The 27,930-nt window shown below is 42.3% G+C and overlaps 1 protein-coding gene and 1 long non-coding RNA gene across 2 annotated transcripts in view; one reads left to right on the top strand and one right to left on the bottom strand.

Moving 5' to 3' along the window:
* Nucleotides 1-746: 746 nt before the first annotated feature.
* On the top strand, nt 747-27,741 carry LOC117528863. Its single transcript, XR_004565900.1, has 3 exons — nt 747-867; nt 12,072-12,077; nt 27,729-27,741. It is a non-coding gene; the product is annotated as an uncharacterized LOC117528863 (long non-coding RNA).
* Nucleotides 4,871-27,930, bottom strand: part of clip1b (CAP-GLY domain containing linker protein 1b) — an 89,090-nt gene continuing 66,030 nt past the window's right edge. The window contains exons 17-21 of the mRNA XM_034191435.1: nt 8,557-8,662; nt 8,306-8,471; nt 8,142-8,194; nt 7,910-8,034; nt 4,871-6,412 (exon numbers count right to left, since the gene is read on the bottom strand). Of these exons, the coding sequence (XP_034047326.1) occupies nt 7,918-8,034; nt 8,142-8,194; nt 8,306-8,471; nt 8,557-8,662 (442 nt within the window). The 3' untranslated portion in view covers nt 4,871-6,412; nt 7,910-7,917. The remainder of the gene's footprint in view (nt 6,413-7,909; nt 8,035-8,141; nt 8,195-8,305; nt 8,472-8,556; nt 8,663-27,930) is intronic.

Genomic DNA, 27,930 nt, shown 5'->3' on the forward strand with positions numbered 1-27,930 from the left:
TTGCCTGCTTGTAACGGATCTGATCCTTTAACATGAATACGCAGAACCTTTTGTTGGACTTCGATCATCTGTCTATGTGGTTTGAATCTGATATGACTGTTGTGTTGTAACTGTTGTGATAAACTACTAGAATTATTGCAATACTGGGTGCAAATGCACAACAAACTCAACCACTATTGTAATAATTGTACTGTCACAAAATATCATTACAATAATGGGTGAAACTGCATGAAAAACTCTATCAAAATGGGAATTAGTGACATCACTAACATTTATTACAGTAGTTGTAGAGTTTGCTGTTTAGAAGCCCACTATTGTAATAATTACTACAATGGTGGTAGTTTGTTGCGTATTTATGTCCACTATTATAATAATTACAACAGTGGTAGAGTTTGTGCATATCATGCCCCCATTAAAATAATTACAACAGTGGTTTGTTGAGTTTGTTGAGTATTAATGCTTGCTATTGTAATTACTACAACAGTGGTTGAGTTGTTCAGTTTGTCGTGTATTTATGTCTGCTTACTATAAAAGTAGAATTTGTTGCTTATTTATGCCCGCTATTGTAATAATTACTACAATAGTGGTACAGTTTGTTGTGTATTTATGCCAGCAACTGTAATAATTACTACAGTAGTAATTAAGATTGGTGCGTATTTATGCCCATGATTGTTATAATTATCACAACAGTGGTAGAGTTTGTTGCACATTTATACCCCTATTGTAATAATTACAACACTACTGGTTGAGTTTGTTGCGTATTTATGCCCATTATTGTAATAATTAAAAACAATAGTGGTAGAGTTGGTTGCGCATTTTTGTTGACTATTATAATAAGTACAACACTACTGGTTGAATTTGTTGTTTGTATAAATTAATTTTCAGGTAGCTCAAAAGCATTGAAATTTTGCTATTTTCTGCTATGTTCAGGGGATCAGAGTATTAAATTTCAAAACTCTGCAAAATAAGAACCACCCTACTGCGTATGTGACTCTGTAACTGTGCTATTGTAATATTACAACGGTGGTCTGTTGTGTATTTGTGCCCATTTCCAATCGTTACAATAGTGACTGTTGTCTTTGTGGTTTAAAGGCATACACAGTTCTAGGCCCGGTTCAAATCTTGACTTTGTATCTTTCGGCGGTCTGAGCAGTCAGATGCACGTCACTTCCAAACATTAATGTGAAATTTTGGTCACTTCAGTGGTAATGTGACTGCAGCGTTACAGTGGCAGTATTCTTTGTTATGAGCCTGTTGTGTCACATATGGAAGAAATATCAGTTACATTTTTATTTTGTTTTACAGCTATAAATAACTAATTACATTTTAGTTTTCTTCTGTTAAATTAATACACTGCAAAAAGGCCTTTGTAAAAGTTATTCAATAAAAATATTCTATGCAGAGCGTTTATCGTGGCAGCGTCCTGACTGGCTCTACAGAATGCGATACAGGACAAAGCGAAGGAATCAACAAAACTCTTTTCCCTTTACGTTTAGCTGTGCTTATACATGTACATAGGTACAACCCAAATTCTAATGAAGTTGGGACGTTGTGTAAAATGTAAATAAAAACAATACAACGATTTGCAAATCCTCTTCAACCTATATTCAACTGAATACACCACAAAGATGATATTTAATGTTCAAACTGATAAACTTTATTGTTTTTGTGCTCATTTTGAAATGGATGCCTGCAACACGTTTCAAAAAAGCTGGGACAGTGGTATGTTTACCACTGTGTTACATCACCTTTCCTTCTAACAACACTCAATAAGCATTTGGGAACCGAGGACACTAATTGTTGAAGCTTTGTAGGTGGAATTCTTTCCCATTCTTGCTTGATGTACGACTTCCATTTGTTCAACAGTCCGGGGTCTCCGTTGTATTTTGCGCTTCATAAAGCGCCACACATTTTCAATGGGCGACAGGTCTGGACTGCAGGCAGGCCAGTCTAGTACCCGCACTCTTTTACTACAAAGCCACGCTGCTGTAACACGACACGTGCAGAATGTGGCTTGGCATTGTCCTGCTGAAATAAGCAGAGGCATCCCTGAAGAAGACGTTACTTGGATGGCAGCATGTGTTGCTCCAAAATCTGGATGTACCTTTCAGAATTGTTGGTGCCATCACAGATGTGTAAGTTGCCCATGCCATAGGCACTAACACCCCCATACCATCACAGATACTGGCTTTTGAACTTTGCACTGATAACAATCTGGATGGTCTTTTCCCTCTTTTGTCTGGAGGACACGGCGTCCATGATTTCCAAAAACAATTTGAAATGTGGACTCATCAGACCACAGCACACTTTTCCACTTTGCGTCTGTCCATTTCAAATGAGCATGGGCCCAGAGAAGGCGGCGTTTCTGGATGTTGTTGATGTTTGGCTTTCGCTTTGCACGGTAGAGTTTTAACTTGCACTTGTAGATGTAGCGACGAACTGTGTTAACTGTCAATGGTTTTCTGAAGTGTTCCTGAGCCTCACCCCATCTTTGCTTGTGAACGGCTGAGACTTTTGGGGATGCTCCTTTTATGCCCAATCATGAGTATCCTCAGTTCCCAAATGCTTATTGAGTGTTGTTAGAAGGGAAGGTGATGTAACACAGTGGTAAACATACCACTGTCGCAGCTTTTTTGAAACATGTTGTAGGCATCCATTTCAAAATAACAAATATTTCCACAAAACAATAAAGTTTATCAGTTTGAACACTAAATATCTTGTCTTTGTGGTGTATTCAATTGAATATAGGCTGAAAACGATTTGCAAATCCTTGTATTCTGTTTTTATTTACATTTTACACAATGTCCTAACTTCAATGGAATTTGGGTTATATACCTACATAAAGTTCTGAAACAGTGGCTGTAGTCCATCAGCAACACTCATCTTAAAAACTACAACAGAACACCATAAAAACAAGTGCAGACGATAGATTCGTTCTCTTAGAAACATTAATATTGCACCAAAGCAGCTCATGTGGACAATTTAGATTCTACGTTACAGTCAGAACAGCTAATCTTCAGAAACAAGCAGGAATCGGTAGAAGACAACAGAGATATGCATAAATAGAGTATAAAAATACCTATGGAAAATCTTCAGGGACCAAAGTGGGACAAACTTTAGGAAATATAATTTTGTAGGAAATGACAGTAAAAGGTGCAAAAGTGTTTACACAGAACTTACAGGTAGTTAAAAAAAATATATATATATATCATACTTCTGGACTATGAAAATAATGCAAACAAAAACAAACAAAAATCGCAGGCAATATTAAAGACAGAAATTCAGAGAAACAGCTGCAATTTCCAGCCACATGTGGAAACATGATCCAAATCCAAACATTATCCAAACTTTATCCAAATTTTGTTTTTTACATTACCACAGTAGGCGTAGTATGGAAGGCAGCGAGTTTGGACGGCTTTCAGCACATTTACACAACACGGGTTAAACACATCGTTACTGCTTATGGCCCAGTCACACGGTATAGGATGATTCCTCAATGAAGGTAAAAAAGTAAAAAAGTCACAAATCATTGAGAAAAGGTGGACAAACGAGCTTTATCACCTTAACAGCCTGCGAATCAAGAGCGCAAAAGGAACGAAAGAGGAACAAAATGAAAAGAAGCTAGCGTTGATCTCGAAGCTTTAAAAGAAACGCACCTGGAGCCACTGCTGGAGCAGTGTGTGTGTGCATCCTGCTATGGTTTCCAGGACTTGGGGCAGGGACGGAGCTCTATAGCGTCTGAGTCCTGGAGAAACTGCAAACAGAAGCGCATGATCAGACCCACTGTGGAGATCTGTGTGCACATCGGTGGATCCACCTGCTCTGGTTCCTTGTCCAGAACAAAAGAGAATAGAGCATCTCCATCATCAGAATCCTCACTGTCTGGTTCAGACTGACGACACACTGCACGCTCCATCTTGCTCCAATTAAAAACAAAAAAACGCTGATGTGCCGTGGTGGCTGCTGTATCACGTTACTAAGCCATATACAGGGTGAACACAAAAACACTCCTTGGTTTCAAATATTTATAATATCAAACGTTACATGAATAATTTTACAATTTTGAAGAAGAATCTGCACAAGAGAAAAAACCTTGAGTTTCTGCAACTATAGATACCAAAATTGTAAAATTATTCATGTGAATTTTGATATGATAAATATTTGAAACCAAGGAGTGTTTTTGTGTTCACCCTGTATATCGATTTTTAACAGAAAACTGTCAAAAGGGGGAATACATGCGCGGCGTTCACACGTACTGAACGCCGCGCATGTATTCAGTGCGCGGCGTTCAGTACGTGTGAACGCCGTGCACTGACTCCCCATGTGCGGTTATTTCCACCAGGTGCAGCTGATCCAGAACGTGAATTCTGCCTTCCAGAACAGCTCTTTATATAATCATCTGAATTATCTACCTGTTGCCACATGTACAGAAGGGCTGGATTGTCAATCCTACACTCATATTAATATATTTATTAAAAATATAATAAGCGTATGCAGGAGGCGATCACTGCTACTGCCGCTGTGGTTCAAGTACCGTCGGAAATTATACGACTTTTTTGTTGTTTCAAATTCAGCAGGTGCTTGTGGCAGGAGCGTGGTTTTCATTTTATGTTTGGTAAAATAATTCATTGTATCCACACAAAAGATTAATTCTGGCCTATATAAGGTGCCTGAGCCCAGTGAAGCAGCCCCCCCACCACCAAGATAAAAAAAAAAAATCCAAGCAAACAGGCTGAGTTTGCCATGTAATTTCCGATGGTACATGAACACAGCGGCAGCAGCAGCACTCACAAACCAGCTTCTGCACTGTGTGAAAACATTCAGCTGGTCGAACAAAGTCAAACTAAACGCTAACATTACAAAAACTAAGCTAAGACAAGAAACCATCAAGAACTACAGCAAAACAAAATATGGATGAATTTAGGTTTTTGGCAGCATTCCTTCAAATTTTTTGACAGTTTAAAAATCCTGACGAAGAGCAAGCTGCAGGAACAAGGCTGTGTGAAGGTTAAACAATGCCAACAAAAGTCAACGAAAGTCCAGATTTCTTGTTTCATTTGGGCTTCGTTGCCCTTCGTTAAGTGCCGTGTGACTGGGCCTTTACATACTAATCCTGGGGACTGTAACCACACACACGCTCTGAAGTACTCACAAATGGAACCAAGTAACAACAAATGTTAGAATTTCAAAAATTTTCAAGGATACAAATACACTGAAATCCAGATCAGTACATAAAAGTCACTCTCACGCCAAAATAATAAAAACACGCCAATAACAAAGCAAAGTGCAACAGCCTCATGTTTGTGCAGTTAGGAGGCGTGTGTGTTATGGGCCACAGGGAGGCACGTGTGCTTCTGTGTTAAAAAAAACTATACAGGATCAGAGAAGGTGTCCACAGTGTGACCTCACCGGGTTTGTAGGACATGTCCAAAACCTTCTCATGAACTGTTTGTGCAACTTATAAGTCACAGCATCGACGACAGTAACTAGAGTTAAATGGATTCTCTCTCTATATAGCAAGTGACTAGATCAGATGTGTGTGTCTGTGTGGCGATCTTCATTTCCTATCCTATTCCCAAAAGGAGTACAAAGTATGAGCAAGCATACAGCAGCATGTTTGGGGGGAACAAACAAAAAAACAAAACTGGGGCCTCATCCTTAATCTCTCGCTCTGTTTCGCTCTACTTTCACATACCAGAATGGCACCCGACCTGCTCACACCATGTGTCTGAATGTATCCGTGTATGATTAAGCCTGAAAAGCAATGCAAACATCACACCAGACGTGCGCTGCGCTGGTGGCTGCTGTCCACACACGTGCTGTTTAATGGAAAGATGAGAGAGTCAAACTGAAAGATAAACACAGGCACATGGAGACTGAGACAAAGAATTGATAAAATGCAGAACAAACCTGACAAACATAAATAAACTCAAAAAGACAGAACTTTCTAATGGCAGCTCAGACTCCCTTATGTGATGTCATCAGGCACAACATAAAAAAAAAAACATTAAAATCCTCACATGGCTCAAAACTGCCAATTATTTCTGTGAATTTCTGCATGTATTCTTCATAAAACAAAGGTTTGGTTTTCACAAAATCAGTTCCACAGCCCAGAAGAATGAATTCAGACAATAACACTTTAACCTGAAAGTTGCTCTTTCGAGTGGAAGCAGGGTCTTGGACTTGGATCTTCTAGAAGGTCTGATCATCATTGCAGGACTCTGTGGCGTGTCCGAAGGCCTCGCAGATGTCACAGTAGGGCCTCTCGTCAGCCGGATTACCGTGATAGGTTGAGTGAGGGACAGAGTCGGGACTCTGGGCCTGAGTGGGACAGTCCTCTGTGTCGTGCAGGTCAAAGCAGTCACAGATATCGCAGAAGAGACGTGGGGGCGGCTTCTTTTCCCGCTTTGACAGACCTTCATCGAAACTAGGTGACAGAAATGAGGAACAATGGCTGTTTGAGAGAAGTCGAGAAAGTCAAATGTTTCTCTTAACCTCAGATTTATGAATACTTGAAAGCTGGACAACACCTACATGTTTATCAGAGTCCAAAGACAACCTGACAAAGGCTTCACACAAGACGATGTATGCCTGTTAAAGAACATCCACTGAGAATCAAGTGCGTCTCAAATATGAAATATGTCCCTTGAGAGAGTGAATAAACAAGACTAAAATCAAACACAAACTTAAAACATGAAATATTGTGCGTTCATGCTGTCTGCAATCAAACAGAAGTCAAAGTAAATGAAAGAATCACTGATTTTTTTTAAATTAGCATTTGCCATATTGTCCAGACTTATTTCTGAATTGGAGTTTTAATATGACAATATTAATAATGCAGATGTTGCACGTCACTGATCTTGCACGTGTCTGTGATGTGAGATTGCAAAGTGAAGTGATGCTGTTTTCCCTGCCACAGGTGCCACTGCAAAACCACAACATAGAAGACAAAATTGTTGAAGACAAACATTAAATTAAACAAGTGTAAACAGCCATGGAAAATACATAACATCACTTTGCTGTTTCACCTCAGGGAGCTTTGGTGGCACTGATAACTCACAGAAATCCTTTTGTATCCACTTTTTAATATCACAGCACAAGTCAACTGGTGCACTCAGGTTTAAACACTTAAGCCCAAGAGCCTATTTCACTAAAATCATATACCCATACATTATGATTTATTTCTCAGCTTGTACAAGGTCAAAAATGCAAAAGTTTGGATCAGCTAAAAGACAGGTCCTAGGGGATGCTGTGGATGCAAAAAAAAATTGAAAGTAAATAATACTTGGTATTAGTAAATGAGGTTTTTTTTCCCCCCAAAATGAATTCCGATTTATGTTTTTATTTGTTTGGCGTTTCAGTTGTGGTTAGTTGATATGTGACTGAAGTGGATACTTTTGTAGAGGAGACTTCGCTTGACATTTTGATGTATAATTAAGTGTATGTTGGTGTCAGCGTTGGTTAGTTATGAGTGTTCAAATGTTCCAAAACAGTGCAAGTCCCCAAATTTGGGTACTCTAGGGTATAAGAGTTTAAAGAGAAGGACATGTGCCACTCTGATTGGATTTTGTATTTGAATGACACCTATGCCTAACAAACACAATAAATCCAAAACCTTAGCACCCAGAACTTGGCTTTGCACCTGTATTTCTAAGCGCTTATATAGGTGTGTTTTTGCACACACACCAAATGGATTTGCAGCCACTACACATCTCACTTTCGTATCTACCTCTAAGACAGGGTCCTTCATGTTAATCTTTCATTTAAAGTTGTAATCAGTCCGTAGTTACAGTATAGGAAGGACTACTGATGTCAGAGCTGTTACTGATCTAAAACCTGTCACATACTAATTTGAAAGTAGAGCCTTGAATTGTGAAGCAACAAATCACAAGACTGCTTCAAAAAGACGTTTCTGTCTTACCCATCAGTGCCGTCGTTGCCATTGAATTCACTCAGGACGAGCTTCTTCAGCTTGATCTTCAGCTCCTCGTTTTTCCGCTGCAGATCCACAATCACACTGTTGAGGAAGTTGATCTGACAGACACACAAATCACAGTCATGTGAGGTTTCCACGACACTAATGACAGAACCTTGAGCACGATCAAATTTCGTCAAAGCAGAAATCTCACGATGAGCCTCACCTGCCCCTCAGCGAACTCCTTCTCTTCCCTCAGCTGCTCCACAGCTGCATCGCCTGCAAAAACGTCACACAAAATCAGAAACAGCTTGACACACACTTTCACTGGAATGCTTCGAGCACCCTGAGGTGCTACAGTCTGTGAGAAATAGCAGCTTTTCGCCTCACCTGAGGACGGAACATCTTTATCTTCTCCGTCTGAAGCCTCATTTCCCGTGAGCCTTTGCTCTAAACTGTGAACACGGCTCTGGAGCTGAGCTTTGTCTTTTTCCAGAGTCTCCACTGCTGACTGCAGGGTTTTGGCCATGGCGTTTTCTCCTCGCAGAACAGCGATCTGAAGGGACAGAGGAGCGCAAAGTGTAGAGCCTCCACAGAACACGACAACACTTTGGATGTTCACATGGCGTGTGTTTGTGTACCTCATTCCTCAGGGTTTCCAGCTCTCTGTCTTTGTCAGAGATTAAGGACCCAGTAGATTTCTGGAAGTTGATTTCCCCTCCTGTTTCTTGACTCGGCATGGTTTCCCTGCAGATAGATTTAAAGGACGTGTACTTGTATGATGGCATTTTGAAATGAGTAAGATAAGGTCAACATTAAGCACAAAGAACAGATCTGCATAATCCGTCTGGATTATAATTGCTCCGCGGCTTATATAAACCAGGAAAACAAAGCTTCCAGACAAATGCAATAGCGCTTGGGACAGTATTATTCATGCATTCTGTGAGATTAATCAGCAAGTGATTCATATAAACTGACCTGTGAGGGATTTTATTTGACACCACTGAAAGCACATCAAGTGAAAAAGGTTTCTCCATCAACTGTGTACCCCCAAAGCAAATCAAAACAACTATTCAAGTCATAATTATACCCATGTTTTCTGGACTATATGTAGCACCAGTTAAAAAAAATGGCTCTTGAAGATGAAAAAGATATATAAGTCACACCTTTTTTCTGTATGATCAGATCTTTAATTCAGGATATCTGAGCAGCGCTGTAGTGCACTTTTATTATTGGCATTTCTTCTTTTATTACTGGAGTTTATTTTGTTTAGCGCTTTGATTCCTGGGAAAGCCTGATATAAATAGTTATTATAATTACACTGGTCAACATTTTTTTTTTTCTTGCATGGACTTTGAGAATTGATTTAGGGTATGAATCCAAATCTGAGTTCAGATTTCCTCTATCACATCATGTTTTGTGCGACCTGCATGTCCATATTGATGGATTACGCAAAAGTTGCTCATTTACTCACGAGTTTGACCCCACTAATCAGACACAAAAGCAGCTTCAAAAGCATAGTTTTTAAACCAGGATCACGAAATCTGAACAAGAGCCGTAATTTTGTTTATGGCACCAAAGAGGTGTGTGAGACTGCAGCTTTTGCTTCAATGTTTGATATGAGAAATACGTTTTGCGTTTATGCAATTTGCTGCAGGAACAGTGGCTTTTACTGGATTAAAATGTCCCTCAACGAGCTCGCATCAACCTTGAAACCAGTGAAATGTTATATATACTTTCCTCCATGACAGCGGTAGAGAAATCCACTAAGGTTGCGACCAATCCAATCCAGTATCGGTATCGACTTCCGAGACCAACGTAATTCAAGTATCAGAAAATACCGATCCAACCTGCGGCTTTTTCGGATACCAGAGAGAAGCTACATCTGTGAAACCTCTCAACTGCTGCTGCATGCGCTCTGCTCTGTTTACTGCTCAGCATGAGGAGGCAAGAGGGGAGGGGGAAGTTTCTGAGCTGAAACTGAGCTGTTTCTTCCGCAGTGTTCTAAACCATGCGTAGCGGCAAATTTCCACCCAGCTCTCAGGTTCAAATTGTCTGTGCCGCCAACTGTGGATTTTCTGAAAAATGAACTGAATTGTTGCTGAAAAAGAAAAAAAAAAAAAAAAAAAAATCAGCCACTTCAGTGTCCCGAGGCTGTGAAATGCTACCAAACAGCAGTGCGCAGCAGTCAGGAGCAGAGCTGAACAGAGCTTCACTTTCCTCTGAGTGGCAAAAATAAATAAATAAATAAACTCAATCAAAATCCTTCAGTATTAATCCAGAGTTTGTCATGTGAGGGCCACCGATGATACATTTAGAAATTTACAGTTTATTATATAGTTGAAAGACTTCGTGTTTCCAAAAAGTTCCAAATTGGTTCAGCAGTAAAACGACGAGCAAGCAAGAAAGAGACAGCAAGAGAGGGAGAGGGAAGGAGCAAGAGAGAGACAGAGAGCAATGTAAACATGTTTCCCATGTCAATAAAGCACCAATGAAACTAAGGAGAGAGACAGAGAGACAGACAGAGAGGGAGCGAGAGACACAGAGAGAGAGAGCTGTCTTTTCTCTTTTAAGTCTACAAAAATGAGTCTATAAATGTCTATAAATAAAAGTACTTAATTCTTTCACCTAAAAATCTAATCTAGGCTTCCATCTTAGCTGTACCTTCAGACAAATTGTAGCTGAACTTTTAGGTCTTATTTTTAAGAAAATCCTCCTCTAAACACTTAATCATGAAGCTGTATAAATGGGAATACAAAATATCTTCACAGAAAATCAACAATAACGATAATAAGCAAACAGAGCTCTGGTATCGGAGTAGTATCGGTATCAGCAAATATCCACATTCTGGTATCGGGATCGGATCGGAAGTAAAAAAAAAAACAAAAAACGTGGATCGGTGCATCCCTAGTCTGTGGATACGTACCAGTAACTTTTGACCTATATCTAGTTGATATTTTCCCCCCAGTCAACCGATATCTAGTTAAAAATTTTGTCGGTCTAGTGAGTATTCGAGAAGACCAACGATTTTTTTCATCTTGCCCCTTAAATAACTGAGCCACTGTTCACAGATTACAATGACCCGCGCTGTGCCACTGTCACACCACTGACTTCATGAATGTAGGTCAGTCAACAAAGGAGAATCGTGTAAAAGTATGCGGTGTCCACACACTACTTTCAGCTTAAATAGAACATCTTTAACAGGAGCAGTGCACAGAAAGAGTAGCAGAGATGGTGCAGACAGACTCAACGAGTTACCATAGCAACACTGCATGCCCATATATGGCACAAATAAAAAGTTAACTTAGATCAACTGTTGTATTTTGCTACAAAATCTGAACTGATGTGAAATTTTAACATCATTTTCTTCAGCAATCATAAAATTTTGATCATACTAGTCTGAGAAGCAAAACATATAATTGTTGGCCAAAAAAAAAAAAAAAAAAAAATCAGAGCCATTATAGAGCTTACACAGCTGTTTAGGCTGCAAAAAATGAGTACAAGGCCATATATTACAAACCAAAGTATAAGGTGCACAGTACATTCAGATGAAAGCAGAGGATCATGTAAGCAAAGGTTTATTACTTTACATACATTCAACACAAAATGACACTGTTCTATCAAACTATAGATTTCCAAATAAAATCCTGATTGAACACATGCGCGTGATGTGATGATTAATGCTACGCCGAGGCTAGCTGGCTCGCCATCAGAGGCTCTGAGCTTCCAAATACCTGGGGCCACTAACTTTGTTCAGGAGGACCAGTAACAAAATTGGTGCTACTAGTCCTCACTAGTAGGCTCAAAAAATATTTCTCTAACCCTGCATGAATTGCGGATCATTTGAGCATCTTTTTCAGACTCCACATTGTGAAGTTTGTGAACTTTTCTGCTAAATGTATCTGATCCATGATCGGAATGCAATCAGCATGCGGACTGCAAAAACTTTTTAAATATGACGAGAGAGGAAGGAGTGAAACTGTAAAAGTGACAAATCACAGCTTTGCGATCTACATCATTTAGCAGGTAGGTGCACGTCAGGCTATGGGGATGGTTCGCAGCCACGCAGAGGGCTGTGATTTAAAGCGGCACGGTTCGTCACACCCAGGGATATGTGTGAAACCTAACCCCATATTACAGTGAAGGCAGCAAGCAGCAGTTTGTTAATAACCTGAATAAAGGCCTGGTTTAGGTGTCACTTCTCAGCACGGTTTGATAAAAATAAACGGCCGGTCTTTTAATCATGGAAATACAGTACCCACTTTCCTCGAATCAGCAAGTGTCAGTGCTGAACTTCATTTCTTACCCCTGTCACTGGGCACGTCCAGATTGCTTTGTCCGGTATATGCGAGGACTTTTTAATGGAAATGCATTGCCATTGGACAGGACGTTTTGTCCAATGTGAAAGAAAAACCGTGATACAAAATCCATTATATACGGTGTTTATTACATGGAAAACCATACAAAAGCATTTGCACTTTCACTTTTCTCCAGTGAGTGTGAATATTCGGTTGATACGATGACAGTTTAAGCGAGTTTTACTGTATCTTCACGCAATCTGGCTCTGGGGATGCATTCTGGCCCGCCTGGGACATTCCACTGGTGGTCCGTCGAGCTGCCCCAGTGGCTCTGGTGGGGGCCCTTCTGGCCCCTATGCCCTTCTATTGTCCCTATTCTCCTTGCATCTTCTGGGGCCCTGTGTCTTGGACCCATTTCCGTCTGTTGTGTGCAGTCAGCCGTATGGCTCCTGACATGCCAGAGTGGTCCACGTCATATGGTAAGGTTCTGTACTTTTGTCTTGGCCCAACACACCAGCCACAGTAATGATCGGATATTTAGCTGTGATCTGGGTCTCTAGATGTGCGTAGATGGTTAGGTGTTTGTTGCCGTCACCACAATCTGGTGTCCTAGATTAGGGTATGAATGCTCGCTAACTAGACAACAGACTGTTGCTGTCACTGCTTGTGCGTGTGTAGTTGTTTGTCCTGGTATGTTGTACTGTTGGGGTCCCGTCTCCTTGGTGTCTCACTTTTCATCACTTCACGGATATTGCTGTCGCCACTTGTCTTTCGTTCTTGTCTGTCTTTGTGTTGTTTTGGTGGTCGGCCCTTCCTGAAAGTAGTTGTCTGTTGGCTTTGAGTAGGATGTTGTAGGCTGATTGGGAAGGGCGAATGGGGGTAACACATGCACACCAAGTTCACTCACGCACGACATACTACCTGTCTTGCAAGAACAAATTGCATATATGTGTATTTATGTACTAAATGGTTCTGCCAGTGTGGCATTTACCATTACTATATATGCAGACAGGGGAAAAAAAAAACTCACAGCGCTCTGCACCCTTTCCTACCAACTCATCACAACCACTTGATCTCTAACTCTCCTATTCTCTAATGATCACTCTTTCTTCACCCATACACATCAGTTCCCACACACACACACACACACACACACACACACACACACACACACACACACACACACACACACACACACACACACACACACACACACACACACACACACACACACACACAAATAACACTTCCAAGAGGCGGCCCACGCCATATTCAATGGTGCGAAAGACAGTCAGTATCACCAGCAGACTGTTCTGTTGATATATTGTAGTAGTACAAAAAGACAGTCATTGTGTAGGTCAAAGGGTTCAGAGTCCAGAGTGTTTGGGAGGTGGGGGGCAGGGCAGAGAGGAGGGAGTGGGACAGAGGGGATGGAAGTCAGCTTCCTGACAGCGTGGTGGATGAAGCTGTTGGTGAGTCTGGTGGAGCGGGAATGGAGGCTCCTAAACTGTCTCCCAGCAGGCAGCAGGCCTAACAGACTGTGTGTGGGGTGGCTGGCATCACTCACAGTCATGGTCGCTTAGCAGGTGAGGCGGGTGGTGTATGCGTCTTGCAGGGAGGGGAGTGGGGCACCAATGATCTTTCACGATGTGTTCACTTCCTGCTGTAGTCCATGTACACCCCCCCCCCCCCCCCCCCATCCCACAGTGATGCAGCTGGACACAATGTGCTCAATGGTGTTGCTGTCGCAGCTGTATGGTGCAGGTTTATAGTCCATGATGCTCTGAATGCCCTGCCACAGGCTCTGTGCGTCTCTGCCGTCTTTAAAATGGAAGGTTATGTTCTCTGTGTGATCTTGTTTTGCTTTTGGTTTCCTGATGCTGCGGGAAAGGCTGGCTCTCACTGTTCTCAGGCAATTTTCATCGCCGCTGTCTCTGGCCCTCAGCAGTCGATGGACATCCCCTGTTAGCCATGGCTTCCAGTCAGCCCGAATGACGATGCTTTTTGTGTGGGGTGACATCATCAATGCATTCGGTGATATAAGAAGTCACAGTGTCCGTGGACTCCTCAATGTCTGTATGGTTGTTGTAAGTGGCTGCCTGCTTAAAAATGTTCTGCTACGTTGTGTTAAAGCAGTCTTGAAGAGCACAGGAGGCCCCCACTGACCACACTCTTAAGGCCCCCTGACACTTGCATGACTATGATCTGCACACTTGCACGCACATTGTCGTGACGATCCCACCCACTGTGTTCCCAGCTGGACGCCGCTCTTTGTTCCACTTGATGCCACGCGTTGTGCGCTGGACCTGTGTATATAAAATAATTATTTCGTAGTAGATTAATCATTTTCGCTTTGAGTTGGCTGTGGAAAATGTCTCTAATCGCTTCTGGAATCACAAAAGATCGCTCCAGCTGCAGCTGTTATCTCTCGCATGCACACGAGGTGGAGAAAGCATTTGGAACAGTCAAACAGGCTTGGTCAAACAGTTGCATGTTCTTTCCTTCTTGTGTGTAGCGGTAAAAGTATGTTTATGATAGATTTAACATCTCATTATAATCATTCAGATGAGGTGTACTCTGATATGGTGCGCTGAAGCAATCACTCGCGTGCACACGCTGTGTTTTTGAATTGTTTGCGTAATGTTCACATGAAGTTTGTGTAATTAATGCATGATGGAGATTTTGAACATTTCAAAATTCAAAGGAATCCAGAGGAATAAGCTGAAAACATGATCACACAGCCCACAGCACCTGTGTGTGATCAGAACAGGGAATCGAACCTCAACTCAGAAATCCAGAAACACTCACTGACTGCCGATGCGCTCATCAAACGCCCTGATCGATCAGGTCTGCTCAAACCTGAAAAGAGCTGTGACTCCTTAAAATAAACGCGCACTCTCTGCATGTCGGTGCGCTCATCAAATGCCCTGATCGATCATGTCTGATCAAATCAGCGGACCTGACTGGAGCAACCGGAGGTTTAAAAGTTTAACAAATCACAGCGTTTCATTCAGGGCAGCCTTTACCACAGCCAGACTCAGCAACATCTGGACACAATGAAAGTGATCCACCAAGACAAAAAATAAATAAATAAAAATAATAATAATAATAATGTTAAATGACTGTTTTTGAGCTGCACCACACCTGCAGTAGAGAACAGAGCGCACTTCCACAGAGGCAGAAAATAGCACTGAATTGGTTTAATAGCGGCAAGGTACACGTGACTGTGTGCACACATTAAAAAGCGAACACATGCAGCTGCAAGTATGAAACGAACACTGAAAAAGGCTGAGTACGCGAGCATTTTGGGCATATTTAAATGAAACACAATGCTGCAATACGCAGCTCTACGAATACGCCAATGTGAAAGGGGCTTAACCAGTTTGATGACTTTCAGTCTCGGGCTGTATGCTGGCATTAGCATAACAGTGGTGTGACCACAGAGTCCGATGTGGGGGAGGCAGGTGGCTTTTTGTGCTCCTGTGTGATTAGGCCAGGTCCAAACGTTATCCCCTCTTGTTCGGAATTCAACATGCTGGTGAAGTTTAGAGAACAGTCTTGAGATCAGCATGATTAAAATCTCCAGTGAGGAAGGTGAATCCATCATTTTGCTGTCTGTTGTTCACTAATGGCTTGATACAGCTCACAAAGTGCCGCATTCTTTTCACTGCCATTGGGGGTGAGAGGAATGTAAACTGCGACTAGCAAAATCGCAGTAAACTTCCTCGACAGATAGAACTGACAACACCTTCTGATCATAAACTCCGCCGGAGGTCAACAGTGTTTGCAAATCAAAAGAGGAAAGTGACAGAATTAATTCTAAAAAAAGTAAAATCATAACCTTCATCACTCCACTGTCACAATGACTGTCTTCTATAAAACACTGAAGACAGAAAAACTCAAGAGTTGAGTGATTCTGAGTGGGCGTGTTCTTTTTGGTAGGATAGAAGCAACAAAAACTGTTTGCTGTAAACGATAAATGTCAGAATGGTATTGTGAATGATGAAAGGTTGACAGTATTTTTCACTCCCTTTTTCAATTTGTGTGCATTTTCATGATTTATCTGTTCATCTTTGTTACTTCCGACCCTCCAGCACTGTGCAGTTTGTGCAGCTTGCAGAATGTGCACAATGGTGGCTATTGTTATTTAGAGATCATACTCTTGTACAGCTGACTGATAATGATTTATCATTCTGCCGTAAGTGGATAAAAAAGGCCCAAATATATTTTTTTATCTTGTGTCCGTTGCACTGTGGCTTGAAGCTGCACGTGCTACGACTGATTCCTTTGTCATTGTCACAGTAACTTTGTTGTAGGTCATGCAGCAGCTCATTATGCATTGTTGGCCGGCCCGTGCACTCTTGTAGAGCCCCTGTTTTGGATTATTTTGGGTAACAGCAAGTCACTGCAGATGGCAAAAAAAGAAAAGAAAAAAAGAAGTCTTCAGTGCAGAGTCCAAAAATAACAAAAAAGGAAGAGGAAAAAAATCTATGAGGAAGGGAGAGAGAGACAGAGACTCAGAAAACAGTGCAGTGAATCTCTGCATTTTCCCTGTAATTACCTCAGTTCAAGTATGTTGCATCATGACTGCTCAGTATCTTGCACCAGCAGCTGCTGAAGAATAAGGCCCCACCCCCTTCACGAACATATCAGTCTATCCCATTGGTTGTATATTATATATACTGGACAAACCTTACGCGATGTTACACAAAGGTTTCCTGAAGAGCGATTCTGAAGCTCAAATGGTGCCTTTCTGGATGTTGCCATCTTGGCTGTGCTTAACTCCACCTAACTCTGGGTAAAGAGATGGAGTGTAGGCAAAACCGGTGTGACCTGACCACACACCATCTCAGTTACCAAAAAAGTTACCGCTAACAGACTAACCTTGGTTTGGGTTTTCAGGGTTCCCACACTTTGCAAGAAATCATTTTCTAAGACCTAGGGCAGTTTCCAAGAGGTTGCAGAGAAGCTTGAATCTTCAACTGGACTGGGTTGCTTGACGCGAGGACGTTTCGCTTCAAATCGCAGAAGCATCCTCAGACTCTTCAAGACAGAAGTCAGACTACCAGAGCAAGAATTTTAGCTGAGGAAGCTTCTGCGATTTGAAGCGAAACATCCTCGCGTCAAGCAACCCAGTCCAGTCGAAGATTCAAGCTTCTCTACTATGGAAACCACCTGGACAACTGAGAGCCTACACAGAAACTTTCCAAGAGGTTTTGTTTTTTCTTGTGACATTTCAGGACAGAAATTGCTCACAAACAGAAAATTTAATGGCAGTGTTGACACTTTGCACTCCATTTTTAGTCCTCCTTTTATAATGATGCAAGATTGATGATGAAGTATCTTGAGGTAACTGCAGATGAAACTGTGCATCGTGCAGCTTTTGTATGTTGCATCGCCAGTTATATAGCTTCATGATGAAATCTTATAGTGCAGGATTTTGACCAGTTTTCCAGGGTCCGTTTTCATAAAGCGGTGTAATCTTGTGCAGTCGACGAAACTCACTTAGTCGACTAATCTTTTGATGTTTGTCGTTGCACAAAGCGCTTAGTCAGCTAAAGTTTCACGTGAGTCGACTAAAGTTTTTAGCCTGCTACAGAGGAGACTAATCTTATTTTAGTCGACAAAACTTCAGTGTCTTACCTCGAAAATGGCAGTTATCATGTACCACCATTTAATGGAGCAAGAAGGAAGGACAGCCTTGCGGCAGAAGCAGGTGTTCCGTGACCATAATAATCCATTGGAGATGTTTATGGACACTTAAGTTCAACAGCGATACCGCTTCCATCCATCTACAATCCTCTTCATCATGGAGATGATAGCTTTAGCCATCAACCACCAAACGAGGAAAAACAATGCCCTGCCAGCCCTTCCTCAGGTTTTGATTGTGCTGAGGTTTAACACCTGTGGGACCTTTCAGCAGGTTATTGGCGACACCATCCATGTCTCCAAGTCGACTGTGTGCCAAGTGAGGGATGTTAGTTCAGCACGTATCACATCGTGTGATTTGTCCAGCTACCTATTCAGGGACACTACAATCTCCTCCCAAGCCCGTCTTTTGGCAGCTAGGGCCAATGTTGCTCCTTTGGAACACTTAAGAGCAAGCCTACGTCACTTGTAATTCCTCCAAAAGGAGAGCTTCCTCCACTTTGGACAACGTAGGGGCCTTTTTCCAGGAGTGCTTCTCCTCTGGTGTGGTGGACTCAGCCATGGTTGTAGCAGATGACCAACATGCAAGCAAACAAAACTCTGGCGCATTGGAGGTGATTCTTGGCAATAGTACTCGTGAGGCCATTTATACCTGTGAAAATCATTGACTAAAGTTAGACGGCTAATCTACAAGTATAGCCATCTATGTGAAACAATGATTAGACAGCTAATGTTGAGCGACTGAGTAAGTTTAGTAGACTAAAAGATTAGACTTTTTATGGATCTGAGCCTTGATTTACAATCCCTCTCCACTCTACTCCAACCTGAAGATGTGAATTGGGATGTGACAGGCAAATGCTGCACCATTCCCAGTTTCTCCACTCGCATCAACAGAAGCCTATAATTCTTTCAGTCTTGGTGGTTTCCTTTACTAGTTTCCTTCCAGCATGGTCACTCAGTTTTTGAGAAATACTTACCTGACACAGATGTACCATACAATACCATATAATATGGTTTGCATTTCTTAATGATTGAGCTAAATGATCTGCAGCAGACAGATGGTTTGGAGATGTAGGGATGGACCACATGTCTGTCTGGGTGGATGCCATTCAGGATCAAGCGCTAAGCTTTGATGGGCTCAGATGAAGTCCATCCAAAAGAACAAAAAGTTGCAGTTCCTTTACTGGTTGCTTGAGGTTAGCTCCAAAGCCAAGCAGCTTCCCATTCAAGTCCACAGTAAAATGTCCAACATTACAGCAGAAACAAACATGTTTTTAGTCTAGCACAAAAAAACAGTTTTGGTCTCTATAGATAGTTTTCTCCTCCATGACAACTGAGCAAGGGGTGAATTTTTTCGAATAGTTTTTCATTTAAGATGTTTTAAGCCATAAAGTTATGTATAATTAGGGCCGTGGTCACCTATGGGTGACATCACGCAGTGTTTGTCCAGTATATATACAACCTATGTTCAGGACCCATGGTAGTTTTATGGTGTCGTGGATGTGCCAAAGCGCGGTACCAGCATATGCTCCCTGACTTGACTTGATCTAAATGAAGTCCAAGACCTATTGAGTGACTTGAAAATGTTCATCTATCCATCTTCTAACGTGTCTCAAGAAAACTGGATGCAAAAGTGACAATTTAATATTTATATTTAGAAAAAAAAATTGTCCCTGTTCCAACTTTTTTTTGGAAAATGATACAAGTAAAGCCAAAGCAACTGTTCATTAAGTCATCAATGACAGCTTTGTTAGCTCATCTCATCTCATCTTCAACTGCTTTTCCGGGTTCGGGTCGTGGGGGCAACAGCTCCAGCAGGGAGCCCCAGACTTCCCTTTCCCGTGCGACATTGACCACCTTTGACTGGGCGATCCCGAGGCATTCCCAGGCCAGTGTTGAGATATAATCTCTCCACCTAGTCCTGGGTCTTCCCCGTGGTCTCCTCCCAGTTGGACGTGCCTGGAACACCTCCCTTGGGAGACGCCCAGGACGCGTCCTTACCAGATGCCCGAACCACCTCAGCCGGCTCCTTTCAACATGAAGAAGCAGCGACTCTACTCCGAGCCTCCTATGGATTTCTGAACTTCTCACCCTATCTCTAAGGGAGACACCAGCCACCCTCCTGTGGAAGCCCATTTCAGCCGCTTGTACCAGCGATCTAGTTCTTTCTGTCATGAAACAACACTCATGACCACAGGTGAGAGTAGGAATGAAGACTGACCAGTAGATTGAAAGCTTCGCCTTTTGGGTCAGCTGCCTTTTTGTCACAACAGTAGGGTAGAGCGAATGCAATACTGCCCCTGCTGCGCCGATTCTCCGGCCAATCTCACGCTCCATCGTCCCCTCACTCGTGACCCCGAGATACTTGAACTCCTTCACTTGGGGCAAGGCCGTATTCCCTAAGCGGAGTAGGCAATCCATCAGTTTCCTGCTGAGAACCATGGCCTCAGATTTAGAGGTGCTGATCCTCATCCCAGCCGCTTCACACTTGGCTGCGAACCGCTCCAGTGAGTCTTGGAGGTCACCGTCCGATGAAGCCAACAGGACCAAACCATCTGCAAACAGCACTGATGAGACCCTGAGCCCACCAAACCGGAAACCCTCCTCCCTGACTACACCTCGATATCCTGTCCATGAATATCACAAATAGGATTGGTGACAAGGCGCAGACCTGGCGGAGACCAACCTCCACCGGAAACGCATCCGGCTTACTGCCGAGTACCAGAACACAGCTCTCGCTTTGCGAGTACAGAGATTGGATGGCCCTAAGAAGGGACCCCTTCACTCCATACTCCCACAGCACCTCCCACAGTATCTCCTGGGGTACTCAATCATACGCCTTCTTCAAGTCCACAAAACACATGTAGACTGGGGGGGCATACTCCCAGCCACCCTCCAGGATCCTTGTGAAAGCAAAGAGCTGGTCCATTGTTCCACGACCAGGACGGAACCCGCATTGTTCCTCTTCAATCAGAGGTTCGACTATCAGCCGAACTCTCCTTTCCAGCACCTTGGAGTAGACTTTACCAGGGAGGCTGAGTAGTGTGATGCCCCTGTAGTTGGCACACACTCTCTGGTCCCCCTTTTTAAATATGGGGACCACCAACCCAGTTTGCCACTCCTTAGGCACTGTCCCAGACCTCAACGCAATGCTGAAGAGACATCTCATCCAAGACAATCCCTCCACACCCAGAGCCTTCAGCATTTCTGGACGGATCTCATCATATCTATTTTAAGGAACCACATTATAATTCTCTCCTCTGATGCTCATAATGGATGAGATTTTGACTGCTGATACAACATAGACTAGACTTCTTGCTGGACATGAAGTGTACTTTATTTTAGTGACTATAAGTTGAGATTTGAAACTATTTTTCTTAATTGTATGTTATTTTAATTGTGTTAATTTAATTATAATTGTGTAACTTTTGCTGCCTCTTGGCCAGGACTCCTTTGCAAAAGACGTTTTCCTGGTTAAATAAAGGTAAAATAAAAATAAATAAATAAAAATTTATACTAGTTTGGCAGCTTCTGCGACTTATACTTCATGTGACTTATACACCAAATGATCACACATTCATTATTACACATGTGCAAAGCACTCGTGGAACAGTCTGGGGTGAACCGATAGTACAGTGATCTTGGGGTTCAATGTCTGACCTAAATATACCTCTGGCTGCCCAAACAACTGAATCTTTGTCTCATCTGATGAGACAAAGATTCAGTTCATCTCTAGCAGAATTTTATTCTTTGTATGGTCAGCTACAAATGTGAGATAAACCTGAAACTGTCGATTTGGATCAGGGGCTTTATATCTTGGACAGCAACATATTAGTTCTTGGGAATGTAACAGTCGCTTGATGGTAGGCAGGGACACCGGTGCTCCAGTAGCTTCTAGTCCATGATAGGCCTGTACATTGGTGTCACTTGGGTTGTTCCTGACCATCCAAATCAATTTTCTGTCAGTTTGCATTTTCCTCCAGTGTTTGGAAAACATGCTACAGCTCCAAATAGGTTTACACCATTGCTACACATAACTTGTGTCAATCTCCAGTCTTCTTTTTTATATCTGCAATGAACTCCATGGACGTTCACACTGAATTTTATATTTAAACCAATTACTGATCACATCCTAACCCTGTGAGTACTCACTGAATGCAAGTACAAATTTCAGCAGTGCTTCTTTGCAGCCTATGTTGATTTTTGTAAAGTGCTTGTTTCTGTTCTGTTGGGAACAGTGTCCCCAAATTATTCCCAGTGAATAGTGGCATTTGTCTGGATATATCCTGGCTTCCACACCACTAAATGCTTGCATGCATTTGGTGCTGGGTAGAGATGTGCAAACCAGGAGTTAAGGTGCCTTTGTTAGTGATAAAATGTTTACTGACCTTGAGCTTGCGGACGATGCTGTTATCTTTGTCAATCAATAGGTACCCTGCTTACAATTACCCATGTTTCTCTCTGTGATCCAGCACACAGATGCACTGGTGAGAACCGCAGCAGCTGTAGAAAGCCAAAGGGATGCTCATGTTTCACCTGATTGCGATAGATACAGTAGTGTTCAGAATAATAGTAGTGCTATGTGACTAAAAAGATTAATCCAGGTTTTGAGTATATTTCTTATTGTTACATGGGAAACAAGGTACCACTAGATTCAGTAGATTCTCACAAATCCAACAAGACCAAGCATTCATGATATGCACACTCTTAGGCTATGAAATTGGGCTATTAGTAAAAAAAAAGTAGAAAAGGGGGTGTTCACAGTAATAGTAGCATCTGCTGTTGACGTTACAAACTCAAAACTATTATGTTCAAACTGCTTTTTTAGCAATCCTGTGAATCACTAAACTAGTATTTAGTTGTATAACCATAGTTTTTCATGATTTCTTCACATCTGCGAGGCCCATTTCAAGGGCATGTCCCTTTCAGCATAAGTCAACATGACCTCTTCAAGTATTTTGACATATCCAAACTGATCCATGATACCTGGTATGCGATATATAGGCCCAACACCATAGTAGGAGAAACATGCCCATATCATGATGTTTACACCACCATGCTTCACTGTCTTCACTGTGAACTGTGGCATGAATTCAGAGTTTGTGTTGTGGGCTGGGGTGTTTGGCTGGCTTGGTTTTTGTTTTCTGTTTCTCCCACCAGGTGGTATGCATTCATGACTGAGTGGCTGAGCATTAGGACCTCACCCTGAACACCTGAGGCTTGTTTTCACATGCAGGTCATCAGGACTCACAGCTGTGGTGTATTTTGTCTTGATCAGAGATTGCTGCATTTAAACCTTGAATGCACAGTGTGTGATTGCCAGAGACTCGACCTTGTGAGCAGACGTGTGAGATCGACGTCAGGAGAACAATCTCACCATCACGGACGCAGAGACCGCTCCAGGTTTGACGCCACAGTCTGTGAAGGAGGATTGGGTGAGGTCTCACGCTCTTCAGCACACTTCCTGAGGTAATTTGGTTTTGGTGACTTTTATGAAGTAATGACAGTGGATTTGGTGTCCCTCACACCTTGTGTTACTGAGCTGTCATGTTATGCTAATTGTCTAATCAGCTTCTGCTGCAGTGGAGATTTGAAGTGAGTTGTTCCGTGCCTGCAGGGTGAGAAGCTGATGTATAGATTTAAGCCAGGAAGTGTTTGCTGATTGCGTGCACCTTTGAGTTGTGTCTCTCTGTGTGGAGTTGGACTCACCTCCATGTTTTCTTTCTTCACAGACTTGGTTTGTCGCGGCCACCTGGGGGGTGTCGGCGGGGTCCCTGGGTCCGAACTGCTGTGGCTCCGGACCGTTTGCGCTGTTGAGAGTGCGCCGTGTTTCCACCTCACCAGACCGTGGACTTTTTAGTTGTTTAGCACTTCACTCACTGTTATGTTTATTAAATTCTGTTACCTTTTGAACCGTGCTCTGCTTATTTTATGCTGGGTCCTTTCAAACGCTGGGTCGGTGCTCCGACCGCGTCCGAAACATAACAGTTTGGGGGTCGTCTCACAAACTGTCTGCAGCCCTTGGACCCAAAAAGAACAATTTTACTCTCATCAGTCCACAAATTATTCCTCCATTTCTCTTTAGGCCAGTTGATGTGTTCTTTGGCAGATTGTAACCTTTTCTGCACGTCTTTTATTTAACAGAGGGACTTTGCAGGGATTCTTGCAAATAAATTAGCTTCACACAGGCGTCTTCTGTCACAGCACTTACAGGTAACTCCAGACTGTCTTTGATCATCCTGGAGCTGATCAATGGGTGAGCCTTTGCCATTCTGGTTATTCTTCTATCCATTTTGATGGTTGTTTTCCAATTTCTTCCATGTGTCTCTGTTTTTTTTTGTCCATTTTAAAGCATTGGAGATCATTGTAGATGAACAGCCTATAATTTTTTGCACCTGCATATAAGTTTTCCCCTCTCCAATCAACTTTTTAATCAAACTATGCTGTTCTTCTGAACAATGTCTTGAACATCCCATTTTCCTCAGGCTTTCAAAGAGAAAAGCATGTTCAGCAGGTGCTGGCTTCATCCTTAAACAGGGGACACCTGATTCACACCTGTTTGTTCCACAAAATTGACGAACTCACTGACTGAATGCCACACTACAATTATTGTGAACAGCCCCTTTTCTACTTTTTTTACTAATAGCCCAATTTCATAGCCTTAAGAGTGTGCATATCATAAATGCTTGGTCTTGTTGGATTTGTGAGAATCTACTGAATCTACTGGTACCTTGTTTCCCATATAACAATAAGAAATATACTCTAAACCTGGATTAATCATTTTAGTCACATAGCACTGCTATTATTCTGAACACTACTATAGATGGTTACCCCCAAGTGGTGAGGATAGACCTGTTGTTTTCTTGGGTGGTTAACAGGACCTAGGGTGGTCCATTAGTTTGAAGGATGCAGCAACGTGCAGATCCAGTGCATGGAGTGGTGCAAAATGTTAATGCTTCGGAGTGACATCTAGGAGCACTGAAATGCTTACAGGACCTTGAAGTTGGAACAAGCCAATACTCGGCTGAGGTGCCCCGCTTATTATGCTGATATGTACATGCGGTGTGTACATGCAGGTGTTAGAAAATTTGAGGCATTGAAAACATGAGTTTCGATAGAACGATATGCCTTGACCTTCAGGTCTAAGGTCAAATGCAGTCAGATCAAGGGAGTCAGCATGCAAAATTTCTTATACGTAGCTGTTCCTTACAAACGTAAGCTGTAGAAGTGATATTTGGAGAGATAAAGTGACAATATGGGGTCATTATCTTGGATGACCTTGAAAATCTAGGCCAAGGTCATATACCTGAACATCACATTTGTGTCTATGTACAATATAGTATCGGTGTGTACTATGTATGCAAGGGGTAAGAGGGAAATTGAGAGCCCATTTCAGTGTTCTCCTTATTTTATGGTGGGGGACAAAAACAATGGGGGTGGTGTTCAAGCAGTTAAAAGCTCTTGCTTCCAGGGTAGAAGGTTCCTGGTTCAAAGACACCCTTGTCCATTTTACATTTAATGTGGAGTTGAGCAGGATCCTGCATAAAACCTGTGCCAAAATCAACATTCACATCCACTCTGGATCTGCTGCAGTGACCCTGAGTGAAACAAGGGAGAAGCCAAAGGGACTTACTTACTAATCTGGAAAAAGAAATCTGCCATCTAATATTTAATAGCGTTAATACAGTCACGAAGAACTGACGAGTGAGAACCTCATATAAAAACAGATAGAATTCTTACAGTGTTGGACTCATTTTGATGTACGATAAAAGCTGTCAAAGTCAACTGCATCTGTTCTGATGTGCGGCCACTTTTGTACCACATTTGACAACTGTCTCCTTGGGGGAGGACATGAACGTAGCTGTGCAGTGAAAGGTGCTTTCACTGTAACATCAGCTGGAGATGAAAACATTTCACATCAGCCAAGGACGGTCAGCTTTCAGTTACAGGCCCAGAGGTCCATCGGGACAGCGCTCCCTGTGGACAGGACCCCGGCCCATCACAGGTTACTTCCCCCAGCCTGCTACCCATTTATAGCTGGGTGAACTGGGGCAATGCAGATGAAGTTTCTTGTCCAAGGACAGAGACAGATGCCTGATGTACACACCTGGAACTGAACCCTAATCTATAAGTTGATAGTCCAACTTCTTTGCTTTAGAGCCACTGAGACTAATATTACACACACATATCAAGAACAGAAAAATGCAGCCCAAGAAAATCCACAATTCATTCAAAATTGAATGAATTGTGACCGAGCTGACTGACTGTTGTGAGTCTGTCATCTTCACACACGCACACAAACACACACACACGTATGGATTACGGTTAAAATACCAAAATGCAACTAAATCCAACTGCCACCAACTATCCTGCAGTTCACCAGACACACACTGCTTAAAAAAAAAAGCATGCTCTGTCAGCCGATAAATGTGAGCTGCCAATTCTGTCTGCGGTCATTTCAAAAAGAAAAAGAAAAGAAAATTCATCTAAACATCAATGTCAAACTATTTTAGGGCACAATTGTACAAAAAACCCAAATCAGTACTGTGATAATTTGTATCTGATTATTTTGTTTGCCACAAAGCCACACTAGCGCCCCCCCCCCCCCCCCCCACACACACACACACACACACTCTCTGATGTCAAGGCTGTGGCTATATCGGAGCCAGGCAGTCCCAGGACAAGATTACATCATGTTCCCAACAGTAACGGAAGGACGGTCGCGTGTCAAAGCGGATGCAGCAGTGAGGGGAATGCAGACAAAATTAACCAGTAATCATTGAAATTCTTTTTTCTTGTGTAGAAAACCGGACAAACTGAGGTACTGATTTTTTATTTTTAAAGGACAGAGCTGCTTTTGTGTCATTGTACTCGCTCCACCTCATCTGCTCCCCGCTGCAGGCTGCTACATAATGATGACCATCATTCAGCCAATAAAATCCATGTGGAGCTCTGACATCACAGCCCGGGCCTCTGATGACTCAAGAGAGGTGTGGCGTGATGACGCAAAGACCCAAAAAAACACCACGTACTTCCACACATGCACATACACACTACAGCTACACACACACACACACAGAGAGTGGTCTATAAATAGAGCAGGACATCAGGCTGGAGATTCACCACAAACACAACACGGCATGCTGTTAACTTTAACTGTTCCACTTCAGACAAACCTGACAACTGTTTCATACTTTGAATTTGTTGCTATAACAACAGTTGAAGAAGACAGGCGAGTAGCCTGACTTGCATCCCATGTTTTTATTCTCGTCCTGTCCTGTGGAACCAGCTCCCAATTCAGATCAGGGAGACAGACACCCTCTCTACTTTTAAGATTAGGCTTAAAACTTTCCTTTTTGCTAAAGCTTATAGTTAGGGCTGGATCAGGTGACCCTGAACCATCCATTAGTTATGCTGCTATAGACTTAGACTGCTGGGGGGTTCCCATGATGCACTGAGTGTTTCTTTCTCTTTTTGCTCTGTATGCACCACTCTGCATTTAATCATTAGTGATTGATCTCTGCTCCCCTCCACAGCATGTCTTTTTCCTGGTTCTCTCCCTCATCCCCAACCAGTCCCAGCAGAAGACTGCCCTTCCCTGAGCCTGGTTCTGCTGGAGGTTTCTTCCTGTTAAAAGGGAGTTTTTCCTTCCCACTGTCGCCAAGTGCTTGCTCACAGGGGGTCGTTTTGACCGTTGGGGGTTTTACGTAATTATTGTATGGCCTTGCCTTACAATATAAAGCACCTTGGGGCAACTGTTTGTTGTGATTTGGCGCTATAAAAATAAAACTGATTGATTGATTGATTGATTGATTCTATATCTTAAAACAGAAAAAAAAAAATCTAAACAACCACAGACAGTGCAGGTTATTTATTTATTTTTTTGCTTCAGGGAAACAATGCAGATTATTTGGAGGGAACTGACTGGACATGATAGTAATGAAATAATTAATAGCATGCACTGGGTATTAATTGGATTTATACAACAATATGTGCTTTATTTATAAGTGGGAACATCTCTCTGGAGAATTAAGAGACCTTTGGAATTTCAGCGTTGGACCAATAAAA

Source organism: Thalassophryne amazonica, chromosome 17, assembly GCF_902500255.1.
Source record: "Thalassophryne amazonica chromosome 17, fThaAma1.1, whole genome shotgun sequence".
In the NCBI taxonomy this organism is placed as follows: Eukaryota; Metazoa; Chordata; class Actinopteri; order Batrachoidiformes; family Batrachoididae; genus Thalassophryne; species Thalassophryne amazonica.